This window comes from Pyrgilauda ruficollis, unplaced genomic scaffold (genome assembly GCF_017590135.1).
Source record: "Pyrgilauda ruficollis isolate IOZ18807 unplaced genomic scaffold, ASM1759013v1 scaffold42, whole genome shotgun sequence".
NCBI classification, from domain to species: Eukaryota; Metazoa; Chordata; class Aves; order Passeriformes; family Passeridae; genus Pyrgilauda; species Pyrgilauda ruficollis.
Genome location: NW_024525712.1, coordinates 847,912 through 870,325, shown reverse-complemented (window position 1 = coordinate 870,325; position 22,414 = coordinate 847,912). Strand labels below are relative to the sequence as shown.

The following is a 22,414-nucleotide window of genomic DNA, read 5'->3' as shown; positions in this document are numbered from 1 at the left end:
TGACTAACAAACTTTTGCTCACATTTTCAGATGCCTGGACTTAGCATCTCTCTTTGCCAGCATTATCCATGGGTTTCTGAGGCATTGTCCTGACCTGCTTCATTTGTAGCTGCAATTTTTTCTTGGGCTCCCTAGTGGCGCAGAGTATTTTTTGTCTTTTTGTCATGCTTTTATGAGGCTCTTCCAGGTCCAGCTCTTTGCCTTTTTGTCCCTCCTTATATTGGCAAGTATTTTCCTCTGCATGCTCTCCATGGAAACTGACCATGTGACAGGGAGATGCCCTTTGATTTATCAGTAGATGGGGTCGAGGGCCATCCTCTGTGTCAGCGTATGGGGTTTTTTTAGTAGATCTGGTCACCATCTATGTGCATGGCTTGGGCTTTCACAAGCGTTTGGAAGTTTAGCCTGTGGCACCCAGTTGTATCCAAGAGAAACATAAATCAGGGCTGGGAGTGCTGAGGTCACTGAAGCAGAGACAGAGGACTCAGTTTTTGCTTCCTGATGCCATGGAGTCAGCAATTGGCAATTCAGATACCACAGTCTGAGCAGCTCTAAAGAAAAGAGGGGATGACAACTGTCATGTTAGTGGGAAATGGTTTCTCCCTTGCTTTGGAGACGTAATTTCCCTTGCAGTTGAGAGTCAGTGAAGCTCTGAACAGCAGAGACTGGTACTGGCAAAAAAGCTTTTTCTGGTTCCAGTGGTGTGTGTTTGATGATGAAAAATGGCTAAAAAATATTTATCACATCTTCCAAAATAGGTTCCTGGGTTTATGATTGTGTTTACATTGATTGTAAGATCACACAAACACATGAGATCTTACAAATACAGAAAGCATATTTTTGTTTCTGTTTACCAACCCATTCACAAAATTAAATTAGCTGCCTAACAGACAAACAAACATGCTTGTGTTGCAAAGAATTCCAAAACCCACCTCTTTCACAAATAATATAATCTTAACTGATTCCTTATCTGTAACATCACATTGATAAGATGCTATCCTCAGGATTAAATGCAGGGTTTCTCTTCTGACCTCTAATGGGCTCTATAAATCCAGAACAAGCATGCAGCATTGGATATAATTCATTTCAGAGCTGATCTGGGGTTTCCTGCATTGATAAAGCTTCAAGCTTTGGTGAAGCTTGTTAAGGACATTACAGATGCCAGGCTTTTCTCATTGTCTCCAGCTGCCTGTGGTGTAGGGGGAAGCAGTACTCAGAAGGAGGCAGAGGGTTCCTGTCTGTGTGGGATGGGAACTGTGATCAGCTTTCTGTGTTGGTGGAGAAGATGCAGCCTGATTTCCATATTAGCAGTGAACATCTCTAACATCAGTACTATTCAGTGCAACTTCTCTGATTTTATGTATATGCATGAATATTTTGTGGGTAGTGCCTTCTTTTAGTCTAAATAATTTTATTCAATATGGCCTCCATTGTTTTATTGTTCTCATTATGGTTCTGTTAATATTGTGTATATCGATTATATCAGTGTTATGTCATGTAGTATTAGCTATATTCTCTATGCAGTATTAACATGATACAAACAAGTGCACTAAAATATGATTATACATGTAAAATATGCTTTACAAATTCATAAAAAGACATCCAAATCCACAAGTTTGTATGTTGTTCCCTTCAAACCCCTTTTCCCATGACAAGCAGTATGTGGTTTCACAGTGGTTTTCCTTTTGCTTGACTGATTCCTACGGGATGCTTCCCAACAGGCGAATTTCCCAAGCAGCAGCCAGTGCTGAGGAGGGGCTGTTCGCTGTTCAGGAATTACTGCCACAAACAGGAAGCGTTTCATGCTTTCTATTCACAGTTACTTGAGGAGGGAAAGGACATGGGGCCCAGGGCAAGAGCTACTTTGTAATAGGGAAAGAAAGCTGACATGGCTTTTGGTTACACCAGTTCATTGTGTTCCCTGGGGAAAGTAGGCGTCAGTTAAGTCCATGGAATATTCAGCTGGAATAGACTGCCTGCTCAATGACAGATTGAATAAATTACATGGTTTCACTAAAAGTAAAGTCCTGAGAGATAAGTGAATGTAATATCAATGCATGTGGATGGATACTGATTCATTAAAAAAAAATTTAAAAAGCTGTTTTTTTACAAGGAAAAATACTGTTTAGGGTGAAAAGTAAGTTATATTTCACCATCTCTGGGTTACAACAATGCTACATTATTTATGAGACAGCACCTCTGAAAGGTATGTTGAACTGCTTTAGCCAGGTTCAGCCACGATGGACCATGCAAAGATAAGGACACAAAACTCTGCTATTGCCCAGATCATTTATTCTGCTCAAAATGCTTAAAATAGAAAGGCTGTTTAACAACAGATTGATGGCTATTGAAAGTACATCTCCTCAATTGGTATATAAATCAAGGAATTACTTGAATCAGATTTCTAGTCACTTTTTCAAGAAGGTGCCAAAGCTTACTGCCTTTCTGCTGAATTAGAGAAAGCTGTTACTTTTAGATAACTTCCTGTAATTTACCAGCAGGATCTGCTCAGTCACTGCTGCAGTCAGTGTTCTTTGCCTTTCTTTGTGGACAATGAAGCATTTCTCTTTCATGAGAAATGTTGATCCTGGCATCAGCATGCAGTGATTGAGTTCTGAGTGCTTAAATTGTAATATCTTTATTTCTTTTTTTTTTTTCTTTTTTTTTTTCCCCTCATCTCTTTTGCTTTTTTGTGTTTGTTTGTTTTTGGAGAAGATGGGAAATTCTTATGCTGGTCAGCTCAAGACAACACGGTTTGAAGAAGTGTTGCATAATTCTATTGAGGCCTCTCTCCGCTCAAACAACTTAGTTCCCAGACCAATCTTTTCTCAGTTGTATTTGGAAGCTGAACAGCAACTATCATCACTGGAAGGTAGGAAAAAAAATGGAATTTCTATTTCTGTCAAAGGCAATTCTGCTATTTGCTCAGCTATGGCTCAGCATACATGTTTTAAATCATAATATTTTTATTTGGATTTTTTTATGATCTGCAGATATATATGTATTAGAATTGGATTAAAAATACAAAATGCATTGTCTTTTATTTTGACAAAATTAAACCACTTGATTAGATTCATCTATACACATAAATTGAAGTTCTAGAAATTTTCCATTACATTTGTGAGAAGTCTTTGGAGATTTGGATCATAAATCTGTTATCCTAGAATTTATTATATACTGCTCAAAGTCACACAGAAAACCCATAATAGATTTATAAAACATGTATGCTAAGACTGATTTTAAATGTGCATAAATACAGCAGAAATATTTTTTAGCTTTTGAGATGGTTTATAATTACTTCAGGCATAATATTTGTAGTTATTCTGTGGTTGCAAAGGTAAAATTTAGGATGTGTACTCTCACAAACCCTGCACAAGTTGATATTTAACAAATAGGATTTCTCACTGAATTTGTGTGTGTTTACAGAAGCCTGCTTTCTCAGTGATGTAGTTTAAATGAACTGTATGGATCTCATAAACAAGCTCATGATGCAGTTTGATGTTTGGTGTCTGTTATTTGTAGTGATCTCATGGTTTCCAGTGAGTTTACTGGTGTGTGCATAACACTGGCATGGTGGTGTAAGGTTATGTTTAATAATTTGATTATTTCATCATTTCTGTCAAGAGAGTGGAGTTTCATGTCTTTTATCCACATCTACTTTCCCTGTCATACTTTGCTGCTGTTACAGTGAGAAATGCATAAAGGTCCACAGTAACAGACATACACACACACAAAATCAGGCCAAAGAGCAGTAACAGATAAAAGTATTTTGCACAGAATAAAGTATTTGTTATTGCCTCACAGTGACAGCTGTGAATATTTCTTGAAAAAAAAATCTGCTCACACATCATTAGTAATTTCTTTTTTTCTTTTTTTTTTTTTTGCTAATATAGGACAAAGTAATGAATATACATTAATTGTTTAAATATATATGCTGTTTATTCCCAGCACAAAGTGATCCTTCTATCAAGCCCTTCCATAAGAATTTAATAAACTACCATGGTAGCTGTGATGTCACAAAATTGATTATGACATCAGTTGAGAAAGATAGCACAGGAGCAGATGCATTGTTCAGGAACAAAAGTGCAATTTCACACTTCTGTAGTTTCTTTCTTTCAAGACTTTCAAAGAACTTTGCAAACCTTGAGGGGCTGATTCTGTGTTCGTCGTAGTTAATGGAAACAGAATTGAAGTGTAATTAAAAGTCTCATAACAGCCTGGCAGAGAGCATTCCTTTCATGAAAGTTTCAGACAAGGGGAACTCTGAAGTGACCTATAATAGAGTGCCTTCTACGTTGTTCCTCAGGTGGAAGAGGTCTTCAAGCTGATCTTACATAATGCAGCCTTGTCAGAAATTGAATCTTCCACTTCTAGCTGCATGAAGCCCTATGCTCTGAGGGCCAGGAGGCACCTGAATCAGAGAGACATCCTAGGGGGCTTGTGCAATGCTAATGAAACCCTTTACAGGTGGCAGCAGCTCATGCTCGAGTGCTTTCTCTTTTACTCTTTCCACGTTTGAACTGAAAATGCTGTAGCTCTCTTATTTCTTAGTCTCCACTTCCATTTTCCATTTCTTTCTTAAATCACCTGTTATGGTTGAACAAACCTCACAGTTTACCTCTGTCCAAAAGGGAAATAAAACATATCCTGTTCTGTTCTCTTTGTCTATCCATACATTCCCATCTTCTCCCTTTTCATGAATTTTTCCATCTTTTGGATCTTCTGTTGTGCTGATTTAATACGTAAACCCAGCAAAAAGAAAAGAGGAAATTGGTCACTTTTTTTCCTTAGTTGGATTTTTTGTGGTTTGGCAAGCTGGGATGGCTCAGCAGAGGCTCCATTAAATGTCAGAGCTGGCACAAAGAGGAAGGGAAGGGAGGAAAGGGAGGGAGGAAAGGGAGGGAGGAAAGGGAGGAAGGAAGGAAGGAAGGAAGGAAGGAAGGAAGGAAGGAAGGAAGGAAGGAAGGAAGGAAGGAAGGAAGGAAGGAAGGAAGGAAGGAAGGAAGGGTGGGAGGGAGGGAGGAAGGAATTTCTTGTCTAGGAGCAGGGGGAAGGAGTGGAGAGACAGATTCAGCCCTTTTGCATTGCATTTGGATATTAGTCAAGGTTATGTCATAACACATAACTTACCCTTTGCTTAAATAGCATAGAGTTTCACTTTTCCCTTCATTTAGTTACAGCATTTTTGTCTTTAGACCATGCCCTTAAAATAGTTGTGTTTAGTGTTCTGTTCTTAGTTGTGTGCACCACACAACTGGAGCTTAATGTTCACAGTTCAAAAGTAAACATAACCTTCAAATCCTCCTCTAGACTGGACTGTAAATCTTAATAACCTCGACAGATAAATCCTCAGACTCCAGATTTACTTTCTCCTCCCTAGCTCTCATTTATCCTATAGTAGTTGTCTAGATGATTGTACAATCATTTGTCAATAAAATAAAAGGATATTCTGAGGAGGGTCATAGGAAAGAAAAGAGAAATCCTTGATGATATCCTGTGGGATTCTGAGTACCTGATCTGAAGTCAATTGAAGCAAAGAGAGTATGTCCAGTTGACACTGGGCTTTGGAGGATGACTGCACTGCTTCACTGTTTTTCTGTTTCAAGACTAAAACCTGGATCAACAGAGTAATGGCAGTGCCTAACTGCTCTTTTACTTGCCAAAGTACAAGCAGCTATTCAGCTTCCTGCTGGTCCTCAAGGAGCTGCATCCATTCACCACCCAGTTTTGCCAGTGGGAGCTCTTGTGTTTGCTGCAGGCATGTCCCTACAGAGCCCTGGAAGCCTACAAACCCAAGACACAAACCCCACTGGGTTAATTTAGTACTTGTGCACTGTCTCTCTTGCACGTAAAATGTTCCTCAGTCCTGTCTGTGGAAGTGTTTTCCCCATTCTGCAGTTAAGTGCTGTCCTCTGCTTGCCACATTTGTCCCGTTTGCCAGGAGCGTGTCTGAGCCATAAGAGGGGGTGGAGCCATTGGTCAGTATGGTCAGTTTTGCTGGAGCTGTTGAATCTTGCATGAAAAAACCAATGTCCTTTGGGTGGAGAGAAAAGGCAGTTTCTAGCTGAAGGGGTGAAACACACAGCAATAAGACTCCCTAAAAACACCTAACACATTCTAAAAATTGAAGCTTCCATCATGTATTCCTCTCCAGCATTCAGTACTGCCTCCATAGTGCCTCCTGGACTAGCACAGTCCAGTGAACAATCTTCCTGAACATCTGCCTTTCCTTGACACTGTACAGGGAGTGTTGGTGCATTATTTGGAGCTCTGGATTCTGGTAGGAGACAGACAGGCTGAGCATTAGGTGTTCTTGTCGTGGCATCATCTGTGGTGAAACTAGTTTCTAGCAGGAACTGTTTTTTCACTGTCCTGTACAAAACCAAGGACATGGTCAATACCTAATTAATAAATTCTGTACTTGGACTGTAGCCAGGACATTCTAATGTGCCAAGGAGTAATGAGTTTGGGTTTTATTGGCTGTTAATATTATAAACAAAGGATACAGTTACACTGTTTTGATGCAAGAGTTCAAGCATTAGAAGCTAGTCCCCTAAAAATTGTGCACTTGTTTTTAAAATAATGCGATTTTAAAAATTAATAAGTTGATGCTTCTTTTTTATTTATCCTTTAGGGTGTTTTACTTTCTCAGGTGAAGTTGAGTCATGCTTTTGAACTTCTTTTGCACAGGAACTAACATCTTTATTTTCTTGGTGAAAGACGTTCTATCATAAGCATGACTGGAAGTTGGAGCTTTAAGAAGCAACAACTATCAAGAGTTGGCAACAGTAAAGTCATTGTCAAGAGAAGAGAATCCAGTTTGCAGTAATACTTTCTGTAACTGGATCACCCTGTTCACTCACTGATTTGTTGCCAGCATTTTCAGTTGTCCAAGTCATTTATGCTGTGATAATTTGCAGCAGGCAGCAGAGGAGATAATGAGGAAGAAGAAGAAGAAGAGGAGGAAGAAGAAGGCTCAGAATCAAGTAGTCCTCCTGTTTCTTACCAGGTGAAGCCTCCCCCAGAAGGATGTTGCACTACTGATGGTAAGAGTACAAACCATGCTGTCAGAAGCATTTGCCCTACTGAAAAGGGTAGAATTTGGACTATTTCCCCTATAATTTGTCATAATGAGATAATCTATATGATATAAAAATCCTAAAAATATCAGTCAGATAAAGCTGGATGGCTCTCAGTTGCTCTTCTATTTGACAGGGTCTTTGTTCAGTGCCAGATAAGCATTTGTGTTGGAATGCCTGGCACAAGGACAGAACTACTGTTCTCTTAGGCAACATAGCCTTCAAATTGTCGAGTTTGCAGGCATAGCATTTGCTAAAATGAGTGTGATAATTCTTATTGCTTTATCACCACTTTTTCCTGTTTAAAGTGTATCTTATTCTGTGAAGCTGTAAAAAATATTTGAAAATCCAGGAAAATCTGGTGAGATTTATCAGATTTTGAGAACTATTTTCTCCCTTTTTGAATGTCTGACCAAAGTTATGATGATAGTGATGAGTCCCGTAAATACGTAGGTTACCAACTGCCACCAAGAGAAACTTCATTGTGCATTTTCAAATTTGTGTTTGTTTATGACTGACCAAAACAAGGGAAGAATATTATCTTTTAGTATGCCCTTGATCTTTGAGGGTAAGGCTTTGGTTTTCATTAAAAATACAGGAAGTCCTTTAACAAAGACAAATGTGAGCAGGAAACAAAAACATCTTGTCAGCTTAAGATAAGTTGAATGGATTTTTTTCTAGGTTTCTGCCAAGCTGGTAAAGATTTGAGGCTGGTTTCAATTTCTAATGAACATATTGAGGTGCCATCTGGATTTTTACTTGTTGGTGCAAAGTCACCAAATTTACCTGATCACCTGTTAGTGTGTGCTGTGGATAAAAGATTCCTGCCAGATGACAACGGGCGCAATGCCCTGTTGGGTAAGTGTCTGACTGCAGTAAGTGGATTCTTCTGTGCCTTCAATTAACAGCTAATTGGTTTTTTTTAGTTCAGCAGATCTTATTTCTATTCCATATCTACAGTAATGCTCACAGGTCATGCAGAACAAGATAACAGGTCAGAGCTGGCTGTGTTTACTTGGAAAGATACAGAGTGTGCCGCTTCATTAGAGGTGCTCATCACCTTCTGTCCATCAGTCCAATGACTTTAGCAAAGTCATTATTTGACTGGTGCATGTCCTAGTTGCTGGAACTGCACATCTGGTAACTGGACTGGTTGAACTTCTGTCTGTGTCTATTGTAGCTTTCCAAATATAGATGTGTGCAGACTGTAGGCCTGTCAAGTGAAATTTCAGGCTCTTATATACATATAAACAGTTTAATGATAGTTTAGACCACAAAAAAATGACCCTTTCAATTTACCTCTTTGAGATAGGGATAATATTGCCCACTGTGTTTGAACAACAGCCTGAGTTCTGTTCCTAACTTATGACTTCTTGCTATCATCATAATATAAATAAATAGGAGTGATTATAAGTTGAAATTTTTCCTACATGTGCAATCATTTAACTCTGTGTGTTTGAAAAATACTCTTAGGAGGATGCTTCAATTTATTGTGTTTCATCTACTTAAAAGTTTTAATTTCTGACATAAAAATAGATCCTTCTATCTATTTTTATTATAGTCTTTCTGATTGCCATTAACTTAATCCAAATCAAGCCAAATAGGGAAAATCTGCAATCATGTGAATTACTTAAATTAATATTAATGTTATTAAAATGGAATATTTCTTTATATTGGGAAAGGTGGTGCATAATTGGAGGGGGAACTCATTTTTCAATCAGACACTCTCCGGTACGTGTATATTGTTTTCAGAGTTCACAAAAAAAAAGATGCATCATATATTTGTGCACCAGTCTGAGCTTTGAATAGCAAAAGGGAAACATTTCCCAAGAATTTTAAGAGGTTTCTTTAACAAACACTGAGGGGTATGACATTAACTCAATTGTTATCTCAGTTTGAGCAGCTCTTCAAGGCATTTGGGTTGACAGTGGAGTGTGAAGGTGCATAATGTGATCCTATGTACAGTAATTTCTTTTCCTATGTGATCTTGTAGAGTTGGATTGGTCACAGTGCATTTGACCAGTGATTGTAAAAGAATTAGGAGGGTTGTAAATCAGCCACGTGTTGTCATTTTAAAGATAAAGACAGGAATGTTGTACCACTCAAGTCATTCAGTGCTAGCACTATTAACAGCTTAAGCTCCTTAGGCTGTTAGCAGAGAGGAAGTAGTGTATTTGTTAATTGCGTGCTAAACAAGAACAGAAAAAGGCAACAGGAACATAATTGGGAGGGTTTTATGCTACTTGCATCCTCAGTTTGCTTATTTAATACAATTTAGTTTCCTGAAACCATTTAAATGCTTATTTTTGACTGTTGTTATACACTTAAACCCCAGTGAACCACATTCTTTTGCAGAGAATTCTAGTAACTCTGTAGTATGACTTTTATGTGTTCTACAACAAGCTCAAATACAAAAGAACTTACATACTTTAAGATCTGAAGTCTTCATCTGGAAGGTGGAGATAATAATGTTCCTGGTCCCTAATCTAATGAAAAAAATTACATATCATAATACATAATTTAATCAAAAAAATAATGTCATCCTAACAGGAGGATAGTATACCATTTGTACAAGAGGTCATACTGTGGATAGAAATGATTTTTTGATTCAGGTTTTCATATCCCTGTGCAAGTCAAATCAGGGGAAGTAAAATTAGAAGTAGACATGAGTAGTCTCATGGTTTTGGACACAGTGGGATAAAAACCAGAACCATCATTGCTCTAAATAATCTATAAACGTAGCACAGTGACCTCTGTCAGGCAGTAGATTTAAATTGAAAACACGCCGTATGAAGAAGGGAAACGATTTAGTGTCTTGCTTTTCAAGACAGTATAGAAGCCTTATTTTTGGTATTCTGACTTCTGTCAAACAAGTTGGCATTTCAAAACAGCATGGAAAGTGGTCCCTTAAAGCTTTTGTACGTTTAGAGGGAAATGGAATTGGATTCATTTTGAATTGAAATTAGCTGTCATGAGTCACAGTATATATCCCACTCTTCTAGCAAGGCTTGTTCTTGATACAGACACAGGATTTGCAACCCTTCAGCCTCACTGATTTTGGGTTTTTTTTCCCAATTTAATGTTTTTCCTCTTAATATACTGTACTTTAGTAAGGCAGCTGTTCCTCAGTACTGTCGATTTTTTTCAAAAGAGTTTATTTAAAGAGAGAAGAGACCAATCAGTCACTCAATAGTTTCCTGGTTTCTTATGGTCTGCTGCATGTGTTTGTGAAGCTGCCTGTGGATTGGACAAAAAGACCAGAAGAAAGCAGGAAATGTCTCAGTAGTTTCAGGGCCAGATTTTGACTTTAGATCTTGTTCCCATTTGGGGCTGTTGGTATTGCTCTGAACCATGTGACATTTTATTGATAATGCTACCAAATTGTCCCACCATCCAGGCAGCTGTGCTTGTGATTTGAAATAATTTCTGTTGGAGGCTGTTTTGTTTTTTAGTTTTTACAATTGATGTATTATTCCGTAGGAAGAAAACCTTAGCAGTTTCTGGAAAAGATATATTTTTGACAAGGAAAATGTCTCTAGGCATGTTCCTCATCTGATTCTCTTAATCTTGTTAGATCACAGGTTTAACTGCTTTGTAAAGCAGTTACAGGGTTTTGCCTTTAGGAAGCTGTTTCTTGGGTTTTATGCTGTCTAAAGGAATGTTTAGACGGAGGAAATGATCTGTGATAGTGAGATATTTATTGTTTCCTAATTAAAGCAGCAAACATGTATCACTCCCAAAGGTATTTTTTCTCTTCTTGTTTTGTTTTTTTTTCCCCTAGTTCTCGCTATTCAGGGGTGTCTCTCATGATAAACAAAGCAGCTATTCACCCATCATCTTCCAAAAGACCAAACAGCTGCCTACTTTCCTATCAAGGAACAAGAAATATTTTCTTTTTTTTTTTTTTTTTTCTGTAGGTCCCTGAGGTCAGAATGACAGAGGAAAAGATTAGTTTGCTTGCACTGTAAGCTGTATGTAAGATGAAAACATTGTAGTATAAAATACTGTGACTGTTTCTTATAAATAAGCAATGGTCTGTTGGGCTTTTGTAACAGTACTGAGTATCCATACAGTAGAGCTCTCCAGCTTGACCATATTGATTTTATTCATTTTTTAAACTTAGGACTTCAGTCTTCAAATGGAGTGGTACTGGGTAGGTGGGAAAACCATGAAGCATTGTCAGTGTTTGAGTGCCTTTTTCTGTGAGTAAAACTGAAAAGAAGAAACACTTGTGGTGGAAAGTTGCAAATACAATCATTCTTTGTTTAAGCAAGCTGAAAACTTTCCACCAAAAGATTAATGTTAATTAAAATCCTGTTACCCATTTAAAAGAAAAACAAGAAGAACATTTTCTGCTATTTTATGAAAGATTTGACTATGAAATATCAAGTGGATGTCCTTCCATTCTGAACACCTCTCTTTATCCCTACACAAGCTCACTGTTGATCCAATGAACCATTTTATCAGTGAGAGGGTAGGTCAGGTTTCATAACCTTTTGGTGCAAGGTCCTTCTGCAGAGCACAAGGTCCCTGCTGTGGAAGAGCTTTTTAAATTATGGACAATTGATTATTGTTATGTGAGCAAATTCAAGCAAATGCATATGACAAATCACAGATGCAATGAAATACCTTCTGATTAAAGAAACTTCAGAGGGGAACAGCCTTTAGTCACAACTGAGCTGAGCTCGGTATGAACCAATGACCGAAAGGTGAACGGCTTTTAGCCCCTGCACTCCAGGCATTGATTTCTAATTCTCCTGTGAAATCAATCCCATGACATAGATATATTGGGTCACCTTATGGCTGACCCAAGTCCCCTGACCTTTGTGCTCTCTATTATGTATGGAAGAATATTTAATGCAGCTTGTTTATGAAACAAGCTGTCCCCTCTGCCAGCTGCTGCCTTGGGCCATGGCATGAACAGGGCATTCAGAGGAGGATGAGGAAATGTTTGGGTTCTCAGTGTTACTCAATCTGCCACATAAAATGCTCTGAGCAGGGGTGGCAGAGCCCTGCAATGAGAAATGACTGAACAGCATTTTATTGCACTGGGACTACAAGAGCACGCTGTGTTCTAGCTGTGGTTTCAGGGCTGAGCTGCATTAATGAAGTGATTTCAGCAAAGAGTGTCAGTCCCAGGGAATGGATGGAAAAGGGTGTGGCAGGAGCTTGCAAGAAAGGACTGAGTCTCACTCAGAAGGGCTGCAGAAACTTGACGTGAAAGATGATGATTTAACTTAAAGGAAAATTAAAAAATAAACTTATAAAATGTCCTCCAAGAGCCTTTCAAAACAAGTGGACAATTTAGATCTGTTTAATCTTTACTAGGCCTCACCTTATGCTGCATAGAGTGTAAACTAATTTTCCAGTAGATGCTGCGGAGTTAAGAATAGATGATAAGGGCAAAAGGTTTTTTCAGGTAAAAGTTATGGCTAATTCTGGTTTGGGCAGATGTAATTTACGGAAGTGATCTGAAAATCTGAAGTCCAAATGACAAGATTTTGTGTCTGCTGTCCCACTTGGATTGAACAAATACTTCAACATATGGCTTTGTCAAGTGGCTTTGTCAATACACTCCTGGCAAAATGATAAAACCTAAAAAGTGTACTTTTGGAAAAAACAAAGAGTAAATTTGAAAACATGTGTGGTCTTGCCAGGCAAAAATTGCAGTGCTGCTGCTGTGATGCTCTGTGTGCTGCCAAATAGGTGGGAAGTTTTCATTTACTAGCAAAAGCATTTTTGATGATTTCTTAATCAGCATAAAATGCATCCAAACTCTGCTGCTTTTGCCACATCCGTTCTAATTTTGTTTCCTTTTGTTGTTGCTTTTATTGCAGCTACTCAAGACTGTGTGATGTTAGACAGATGCTTTTGTGCTGACTGATATAACACAGGATTCTGCAGAGTCATGACTTGTCCTGATTTTATGAGTCACAATGACTTTTATCATCCTACTGACTAGGATCAGAGAGATAATAGGCAGCATTCAATGGTTGTTAGCCACTTGTTCCCATGGATACCAGACCAATCTCCACATCAACTTTAGTTTTTAATAAATTCTTCTGAACCTTTTGAGAACTAATGAAAGTGCTCAGGTTGAAAACCAAGCCACAGGTGTTTACAGAGAATTACGTTTCAGTGCTTGTACTTTAGAGAAAGAAAAAAGCATTGACCATTAGTTTGTAAATTTAATTTGTTTGAGATATGTGATGGAAATAATAAATTTCATAAGTGTCTCTTAATTTACCATATTACTGATCCTTTATTCCAGTTTTTTCTTTTCAATGGTATTGTCCACTTTATGTGTAATATATTTCCTTTATTTTTACCATGTTTCAATACACTGAATAGACCCTTTTCATTTCAATGCCTGTTATTACACATAAAAATGTACATATGATTAAATTACATATGATTAAAGTTAAAGAAAAGGTCATACTTCAGGTGATGTGTGGGGAACAGAGAGAACATTTCCATGGGCAAGATTATCTTTTAATTGCTCAGTGTAGGATGACAATAATAATAATAATAATAATGATAACATCATTAAGTATTTTCAGATAGTTTCATTAGTCTGATGAGGATTAAAATATCTTAAAAAATACTTTGTAAAATGGACAAAAGAAAGAAGAATCTTAAGGCAGCTGTGTGAGCAGTGCCCTTTATTTACGATGCTAATGGCATCAGCACCATGAGCCCCTTGCTGAGGCCCAAGCTGTGTATCTCAGAATAGAGGAAATGGCAGTATCCCTGGAAATGCCCCATCAAGCCTGAGTACAAAAAGCTTTACGGGGAAGGACTGTGTCTCTGTTGTGTCTATAAACTTGCAGACACTTTGTTCCTGTAATCATAAATAGTTTCAACTGCTGTGAAGTGCTGACACAGCCCAGCCATAATTTTACAAGGCTGTTTTAAATTAATAGCCCAGGAATGCTTTAGTATTTTCTCCTCTTTAAAATAGCGTCTGTAGTAGGAACTTGGTACTTAAATATGTTTAGATCTACCTTAATATAGTAGGTTAAATATACTTAATTTCTAGAGACTTAATTGCATGTTGCATTGAACTGAGTGAAGTGAAATTCAGTGGTATTGAATGATATGTCAACAAAAACTGAAAGATCAGTGAAGCAGGTACGTGCTGTGGTGCTGAATAGGGCTGGAGTTAAGCAATGACTCAGTGCTCTTCAGTCAGAAACTTTTCACAGGTAGGTAATAAATAGGAATTGTGATCTTTTTCGAGGTGAGAAAATTAAAAATATGGCCCATTTTATTTATTTTTAAATGTGGGGCTGTGTTTTTGCAGTCTGTTATCTGAAGTGCAATACAGTTTCTGTACAAAGTGCAAATACTTTTTTTAGGAAAACGGTAATAAAAATTTTCACTGTGGAGAAAAACCAACCAAAACCCCAACACCTAAATACAGCCTTTCCTCTGGAAAGAGTCATGTTTGAATGTTATTAATAGTGATCCACCTATCTCACTGGATTATGTGTATTGTTTATTTTATCAGGCTTCTCTGGCAATTGTGTTGGATGTGGCAAGAAGGGTTTCTGCTACTTTACAGAATTCTCAAATCACATTAATCTTAAACTGACCACTCAGCCCAAGAAACAGAAACACTTAAAGTATTATCTGGTCAGGAATGCACAGGGAGCTCTGACCAAAGGATCTGTAATCTGCTGGAAAGGAGCAGGTAAGATAATGAAGCTGTCTTCCTCGAGCTCTGGTTTTCATCATCCAAGCTCAGCTATCACGGGGACTGGCGTCTGTGTAGAGCCTAAGAGAGATCATTTGAAAGGCTCTCTAAAGCCAGGTGACTGCTGGAGCAGCTGTCTGACCTGGCATGTCTGAAGACATTGGTTCCTTCATTCCAAGTGCTGTAGCCCCTGAGCAATACATGTGTGAAATTATCAGAAAGATAAAGAAAGTTCTTTTTTTTTTTTTTTTTTTTTTTTTTACAGAGTTCATTCAGAGGCCGGCAGTCTTCAACCAGTACCTGCTCAAGCACCTTGTTCCAATTGCCAGAAAGCTCAGGCCTCTCAGGAAGCACCTCCAGTGAGCCTCTGCCACCTGCAAATCCCAGTGCTCCAGCTGGGACTCAGCAAACAGGTACCTCTTGGAAGGAAAAGGAAAACACACTGGGGTTCCACTTCCACTTAACTCTTCTGTGCTTGTGTATTTGGGTACTTGTACTTGTGTGAAAGCAAAGACAAACAAACAAGTAAGCACATTGCCTCATAAAGCAAGTTGAATAGAATTAGAGATCTGTTACAAACAAAGAAATCAATTATACTTTGAAGGCTTCTCGCTGTCCATTTTCTCACAACAGGTTTATGTTTAAAAGGTTAGCAAATAGTAAATTGGTGTTCTGCAGCTTACTCACAGTTGAACCAAACCAGAATGTTTTAAAAAGACCTTATTTCTGAAGTGTTTTTCCAGCTGTCACTTGTCTGGTCACAGTTGACAACTGTTACAGGATCCAGTGTAATTTTAGCCTTTTTTGTCTGATCTAGTCTATTTTATGCTATGATTAGAGTCCTTTTCAAAACAGACATGATATGGACATCAACTTAAAAGCTTGTGAATTTTTTCTTCTGCTGAGAAAGGTGACTTTAATATTAAAAAAACAAATGGTCAGTATCTGTAACTTTCTTTGTATGAAAAATTCTTTACTTTTCCATTGACTTGACATAAATGAAAGGTGATAGATGACAGAGGCTAGAGTGATCTCTCTGAGCTTCTTCTTAATGAAAACAGCTCTTTAGTGTCTTGTGGCTATTACAGGTTTTTCCTGGGTTTTTACACAGGGGAGCTGAAGCACATCTGTGGTGGTTATATCCTATATATTCTCTGTGTGAGATAGAAGCCTGTTAAATAGTCGTGATCTGGAATACTGATGCCCTTCCAGAAGAAATCATCAATCTCTTTATGATAACAGATTGCCCTTTTTTTTCCTCAGATTTTACAAAAAAAGCTACATTAATTACAAACATATTAGGCTTGAGAACGCCTCCCCCTTTTTTTTTTATTGCAGCATCGTTCAAAAAATCTTAGAGAAAGATTGGGATGGAGGCTTAGTGAATTTTAAACATCTCTCTTTTGCCTCGTTCTTGAGTAAACTTTCTGTAAGAGCCAGGGTCATGCGAAGAAGCTACAGCTTCTGACTTATGCATTTAATTGAAGAATCAGATTTTGCCCGGGCACTTAATTGGGAGTAGGAGGTCAGAAGTGGATTGTTTCATTCAGCATTGTATTCACTCTTGAGCAGATCCCAATGGCTCTGTTAAAGTAAATGATGAAATGATTGGTTTGTTGTATCAGCTGAGGATCTTGACCCAGAAATGTTTAATTTGAACACTTCGGGTTTTTTTTCTTGTCAGCTGCAGCCGTAGATCACATCCCTTCAACAGCTGCATTCAGCCCAGCAGTTTATAATGGCAAGGAATCACCTAAACAACAGCTGATGAAAAATAACCTGTCTGCTCTGACAAGACCTTCAGTGTTAGGTAATTGTATGGATTTGTTGTTTCATAACCCTAAACTCTATGTGAAAAACAGAAGCATTGAACAAATTATATCATGATTGTAATTTCCTGAATTAATAGAAATTACCATTCCCTTCAAAGTCCTTTCTGATCCTAATACTGGTTTCTGTATTAATTTCCAGGAAAAAAAAAATTCTTTATATGTTTTCAGACACAGTTTTGTTACAGTGCATAATATTAACTGGATGTTTTCCTCATATTTACAGTTCATTAATTTAATAGAGACACAGACCAGATTCTGAATCCAGGTTCTTAAAGAATGTGTCAGTTTGCATTGATTTCACCAGGAATTTTGTGAAGGGAATTAAGAAATATTTATTAGTAATCACTCATAGGATCATTCCTATTGCAGTTCCTATTGAACTGTTGCAGTTCACCTTGGAATGGAGAGCTAGACTTTGGCAACAAGCTCCAAATTCAATAAACTGTCCTCACTGTAGCATTATAATAATGATTTTTATTAATTGTTTTCTGTCACAAACTGTGTCACTGGCTTGTTTAAGGAGGAAAATTAGATTTCATTATGGCTAGAAACATACTGTAGCTCTATTTTTTAATAAGTCTTCCCAAGTTTCCCTGCTGGCATCACAGACAAATTCTCCTTCTCTGCCCATTCAGGCTCTTAATCTCTTTTTCCATGCAGCAGCACGTTATTGCTAATTCATTTCAGAAGGATTTATTTCACATATCAACATATCTGCACGAAAGAGCACAGCGTTGTCAAATAAAAAATCCCTTGTATTGCTGTAAGTATCTTGTGACTTTGTCCCAGCGCAATTCCAGGAAACCAAGTGAAAGGATGAGCAGCAAAATGGCCAAAGGCTGCCCTCGCGTGGTAAAAGTGTAAGGGACAAAGTCACTGGAAATCCGTGTGTGAGGGTCTGCAAGAGAACAGTCTTCTTCTAGGTGTCAAGGCCTCGGGTTTATCTTTAATTTTAATACATTTTTCAAAATTAAATCCATACGTTTTATATTAATTTCTTATGTTGCCTCAATTTTATGTGGGACAGACTGTCCTGCCAGGAGACACGGGCTTGGCAGGGTGAAGCAGTGTTATGACCTCAGTGTAGTCATGACCAGAAACAGGAATAGCTCAATCCTGCAAGTTTCTGAGCAATTCCTGGAGGACTATTGACTCACAATAATTGGAAATACTTGATGTTAGTGGAAGCTCATCGTTCTAGGAGTTTGCAGGAGTGCACAAGGAGACTCAAGAAAATGATGAAAGAAAATTAAATACGTTAGTCATCAGGATCTCCTAAAGAAACTGTGAGAAAGTTTTTTTCACAGAAAAAAAAAATTGAAGATATTAATCTGTAGGAGGAAGGTGTAGAAGTAGTTTGATAGGAGTTAATATGGAATAACATAAAACCAAAGATGGAATCAGCAAGAAGTGGCAAAAATCCTGTAAATGGGAAAATTGTTGAAAAGAACTCAGAAGTTTATTACTATTACTCTGAAACCCTTGGGAATATTATTTTTCAGTATGTTGTATGTAACACTGTGTCATGTGTTCAGAAATAAAAGAAGCAAAATGCCCACAGTCTCGACTTCGAAATATTAGTGCATTTAAAGATTCTTAGTATGTCTCTTACTATACTTATACTGTATTTTTCTTGGTAGAGAGAAAACATTGGTATAAAATAATGAAAATCTGGATAATTAGGAGTTCTCTGCACCAGAAATTTCCAAGAAATTTAAGCAGAATGCAACAAAGTAAAATAAACCACACAAAATTATTATATTCACAGACTTGACCTTTTCTACTACCACACTTGCTGAATACATTAAGTCTATCAAAACATATTGAATTACCATGTACAAACCTGTATATGTTTTATTCTTATATTTCTCTGAAACATTTAGGCACATTAACTAATTCAGGGCCTCCAAAAAAGCGCCATAAAGGTTGGTCACCAGAATCTCCATCATCCACTGAAACTTGGAACTTGCAGCTCAATCCACAGGCTTCAAACAGAATTAAAAATGGTAAGCTATACCCAAAGTAAAGATTTTGTCTCATTATTCAGAGAATAATGGGGGGAAAGAGGCATTATTTTAAAGACACATGCAGAGTCATATGAGAGGTTTCTCTGTGCTCACCTAGATGCTTTATTTCCATTGATTTGTTTTTAAGGCTCTGAACCTAACTCTCTTTGGTTCCAGTCACTGAACCATTAACAAATCCCAAGAGATGCCTGGGTCCATTTTTAGACACCAAAATGACTTTGAAATATTAAAATTAGTATTATAACCCAGGTCCATAATAGCAGTACCATTCATTGTTTCAATTATTTGTCAAAATATTTGTGGCACTTGGTTTGTATAGTCTAGATACAGACGAGAGTGACATGCAGTGAAACAAACCCAGTTTCCCCAAAATGCTTTCTTCTGATGTACTACTTTTTATATTAAAATTACCATAAAGAAGTTATGCCAGAGCAAACATTGAAATCTTTTTTTTTCTTTCTTCTTATAGCAATAAAAACTGTTTAGAATGAGTGAAACTAAATGTATCACATAGAATTCACAAATCATAACTACATGTGTAATCACAACTACACAATATCACATAGGTCTCTCTATTTATGCATTCCTACCTAGAAATGTTTATTTATAAACATTTCAAAATCTTTAGATACATATGTGATGTCCAATGTTGCAGTGACATAATTAGTCCTCCAAGACACTTGGCATAATAGTGTGGGTTGTAGTAACAGGTCATGAGCTGTTTGATGGAGCCACAAAAAGCAGTTAATACTGATAGCAAATCTGGGTATGAGATGAAGCTGAGTAGCATCTCTTTGAGGAAATCCTTACCAGACCTAACTCCAGTAATAATATGTCTGAAATCTCAGATGGGGGAAGCTTGTCATCTTTACCACACTCTGCTTTGGTGGGACCAGCCTCTTCTCCAATGGTGGGCTCGGGAGAACCAGTCTCAGTTCCTGACAACTTGCTGAAAATCTGTAAAGCAAAACCAGTTATTTTTAAAGGTAAATTCCCCAACCTCATAACAAAGCCTTTTTTTTTTTTTTTTTTTTTTTTTTTTTGCAAGAGATGTAAAGCTATATCCCACTCCTAAACACTGTAACTCTATCCATTTTAAGAGGCTGACTATTAGAACTGTTTAATGTACATATGAAAAATGACAAAATTAACATGATGTGTGCACACATTTATTTTGTAGGTCATGGAAACTTCCCATATCTCTGTGGGAACATTAATGATGTGATAGTGAGTCCTTTGTTGTACACCTGTTACAGAAATTCACAGTCTTTATCTAGAGCATATGAACAATATGGTGCATCCACAATACAGCCTATTTCTGAGGAAATGCAGCTGTTACTGACTGTCTACTACCTTGTTCAACTAGGTAAGATTGTTCTACATCCAGAGAGACTACACTGAATGTATTACATGCAGCAAAATGAGAAGGGGAATATTAGGGAAGGACAGTACTAAATATGAGTCTTTAATAATTTGATATTAAACTACTTCATTCATGGTTATGGAACAAAATGAAGTGACTACATTTTGAAGGCCAGACAGATTGAGTTATATACATAAAAAGTTTATTTTCTGCATCTGGGACCTCATAAATGAAAATCAAAGGAAAAGAGCTGTAATTCACTGTTCTTGCAGACAACCTATAGTTTAGAAATATACTGAGACAGGCAGCACTCAACCTCTTAAGTATTTCTAATTACTGATACTCGGGTTCAAATTAGGGCAGCTTTATCTGAGTATCACAAAGACATTTCAAAATGAAAAAATTGCTTTTCATCTTATAAGGCAACAGAGTCATGCATGCAGAGAGAGTCTGAAGCATGCAAGTCTGAAGCATGGTTTAAAAAAAAAAGTTTTTAACTCAACAGTTTTGTGTAATTGTTTCATAATGTTTCCCTCTTATTTTTTTCAGCTGCAGACCAGGTCCCTTTGATTGAGGATTTGGAGCAAATATTCATGCGCTCCTGGCGGGAGTCCCACCTGTCTGAAATCCGCCAGTACCAGCAGGCTGTTCCCCAGGCCTTCCCCCAGGTGCCCAGCCCCATCACCCCCGTGACCTCAGCCCAGCTGCCCTGGCTGGCAGGGCTGGCTGCCAGCTCCTGTAATGACAGTGTCCACATCATTGAGTGCAGCTACTCCCTGGCAGAAGGGCTTTCAGAAATGTTTAAGCTACTCGTTGAAGGGAAATTAATAAAGACAAACTATGTGGTGATCATATGTGCCAGTAGAAACCGAGCCATCGACTCCTGCATTGTGATAACAGGTAATGTCCCAAGGATGTATCTCCTTGCAAACGTGAGCAATTCCGTGCTGTGAGGGGTTTGGTTGGAGTTCCAGTAAGTTGCCTCACAAAGCAGAGCTTTGGCCAAACAGTGGTGGGCTTTGGTGAAGCCAAGCTGACTCTGCACAGTTGGTCTCTCCCCAGCAAAACGCCTTCTGCCTGCATTGCCCATTTTCTCACCAAAGCATCTCAGCCAACAAGGCTGCAAACAAGAAATAGTGGTTTACAGCCCACACAGTGCATAAAGCTCTCCTGCTCTGTGCAACTGGGATATTACTGCAGAGAACCTTTCTTTAGCTTCTAAAAAATGGTATTTCAATGTCATTCCCTTCAACAACCTGCTCACGATTAAATAAATTATCTGAATAGCCATTCAAAGATTCATTGTGATTGCAAGACAATTGGCAATTCCTTTCAATATTATATTGACTTTTTTTATCCTGTATCGGCAAATACTTTCCAAATTGGGAATAAAATACAAAAGGAAATGTAAAACATGAATCTATTTTACATGTGCCTGGTGAATATATGTGTTGGAGACATAAAAGACTAATCTCTGCCATTTTTGTATGTGTGGTATTTATTTAGTTGTAGAGTATTTTTATTATGACTTAGAAGAACATTCTTAACTTTAGTTTGAAGAGTTTTCAAAATTCCTTTTTTTTTTTTTTTTTTGTGTCTTTTAGGAAAGTATCAGGCAAGAGTTCTCTCTGAGAGCATGCTCAGTCCTTCAGACTACCAAAAAGAAGTTAACTATCAGCTGGTCACAGGGAAGGTGGAAACTCTGGGGTCCTTCTTTAGCACACTCTGCCCAGGTACCTAACAGATTATAAAGAGTTATGTTTCCAAATCCCTGAAACTTCTAAGTCTGGGAAAACACCTGTGCTCATTTCCTTACCAGAAGGAAGACACTATTAGAAATATATGAAAAATGCAGGACAAAGTTACGAAAGCACAGTTGAATTGAAATCTCTCCTAAAAGCATCGGTGTCTAAAATCCATTGGTTTCATAAAAATAGGTCAGCAAATAGCTGAGCATGTTATTCTTAGCTATGCAAATCCGTCCTTATATTATGTAAGTCCATATGCATATGAATGTATAAATTCTTTTGCCCTAAGCATTTAGAGAAGAATAGATCAGAGCTATTTTATGAAATGTGGGATTTGCCCCTTCAACTTACCGTACTTTAAACTTGATTGTGATGCCTGGGTCAGAGAGGAAAATTGCAGAGAGACTGGATCATTTTTTTAAGTGAGTGTTCTGAGAATTACAACAGGCAGGATCATCTGGGGATAGATCAAGCTGTGTGGAAAGTTAAGTCACAACTAGGGCAAGTGCAGCATATTTGTTGGGATTAAGGGGATGTCACAGTCTTCTTTGCCATTCACATCATGTTGGTAAATAGATCACAAGAACCCTTCTGAATGTGTCATGATATTTTGAGTGGTCACTTAAGGGAATCTCATTTTCCTTAAATCATCTTGTAGTTAAGTATTGT

General features: G+C 37.7%; 1 protein-coding gene across 1 annotated transcript in view; it reads left to right on the top strand.

Moving 5' to 3' along the window:
* Positions 1 to 22,414, top strand: part of GREB1 (growth regulating estrogen receptor binding 1) — a 63,901-nt gene that overhangs the window by 5,867 nt on the left and 35,620 nt on the right. The window contains exons 2-12 of the mRNA XM_041477922.1: positions 2,716 to 2,872; positions 6,921 to 7,046; positions 7,761 to 7,937; positions 14,590 to 14,768; positions 15,041 to 15,188; positions 16,460 to 16,585; positions 18,491 to 18,613; positions 19,483 to 19,620; positions 19,815 to 20,000; positions 20,547 to 20,897; positions 21,602 to 21,730. Of these exons, the coding sequence (XP_041333856.1) occupies positions 2,716 to 2,872; positions 6,921 to 7,046; positions 7,761 to 7,937; positions 14,590 to 14,768; positions 15,041 to 15,188; positions 16,460 to 16,585; positions 18,491 to 18,613; positions 19,483 to 19,620; positions 19,815 to 20,000; positions 20,547 to 20,897; positions 21,602 to 21,730 (1,840 nt within the window). The remainder of the gene's footprint in view (positions 1 to 2,715; positions 2,873 to 6,920; positions 7,047 to 7,760; positions 7,938 to 14,589; positions 14,769 to 15,040; positions 15,189 to 16,459; positions 16,586 to 18,490; positions 18,614 to 19,482; positions 19,621 to 19,814; positions 20,001 to 20,546; positions 20,898 to 21,601; positions 21,731 to 22,414) is intronic.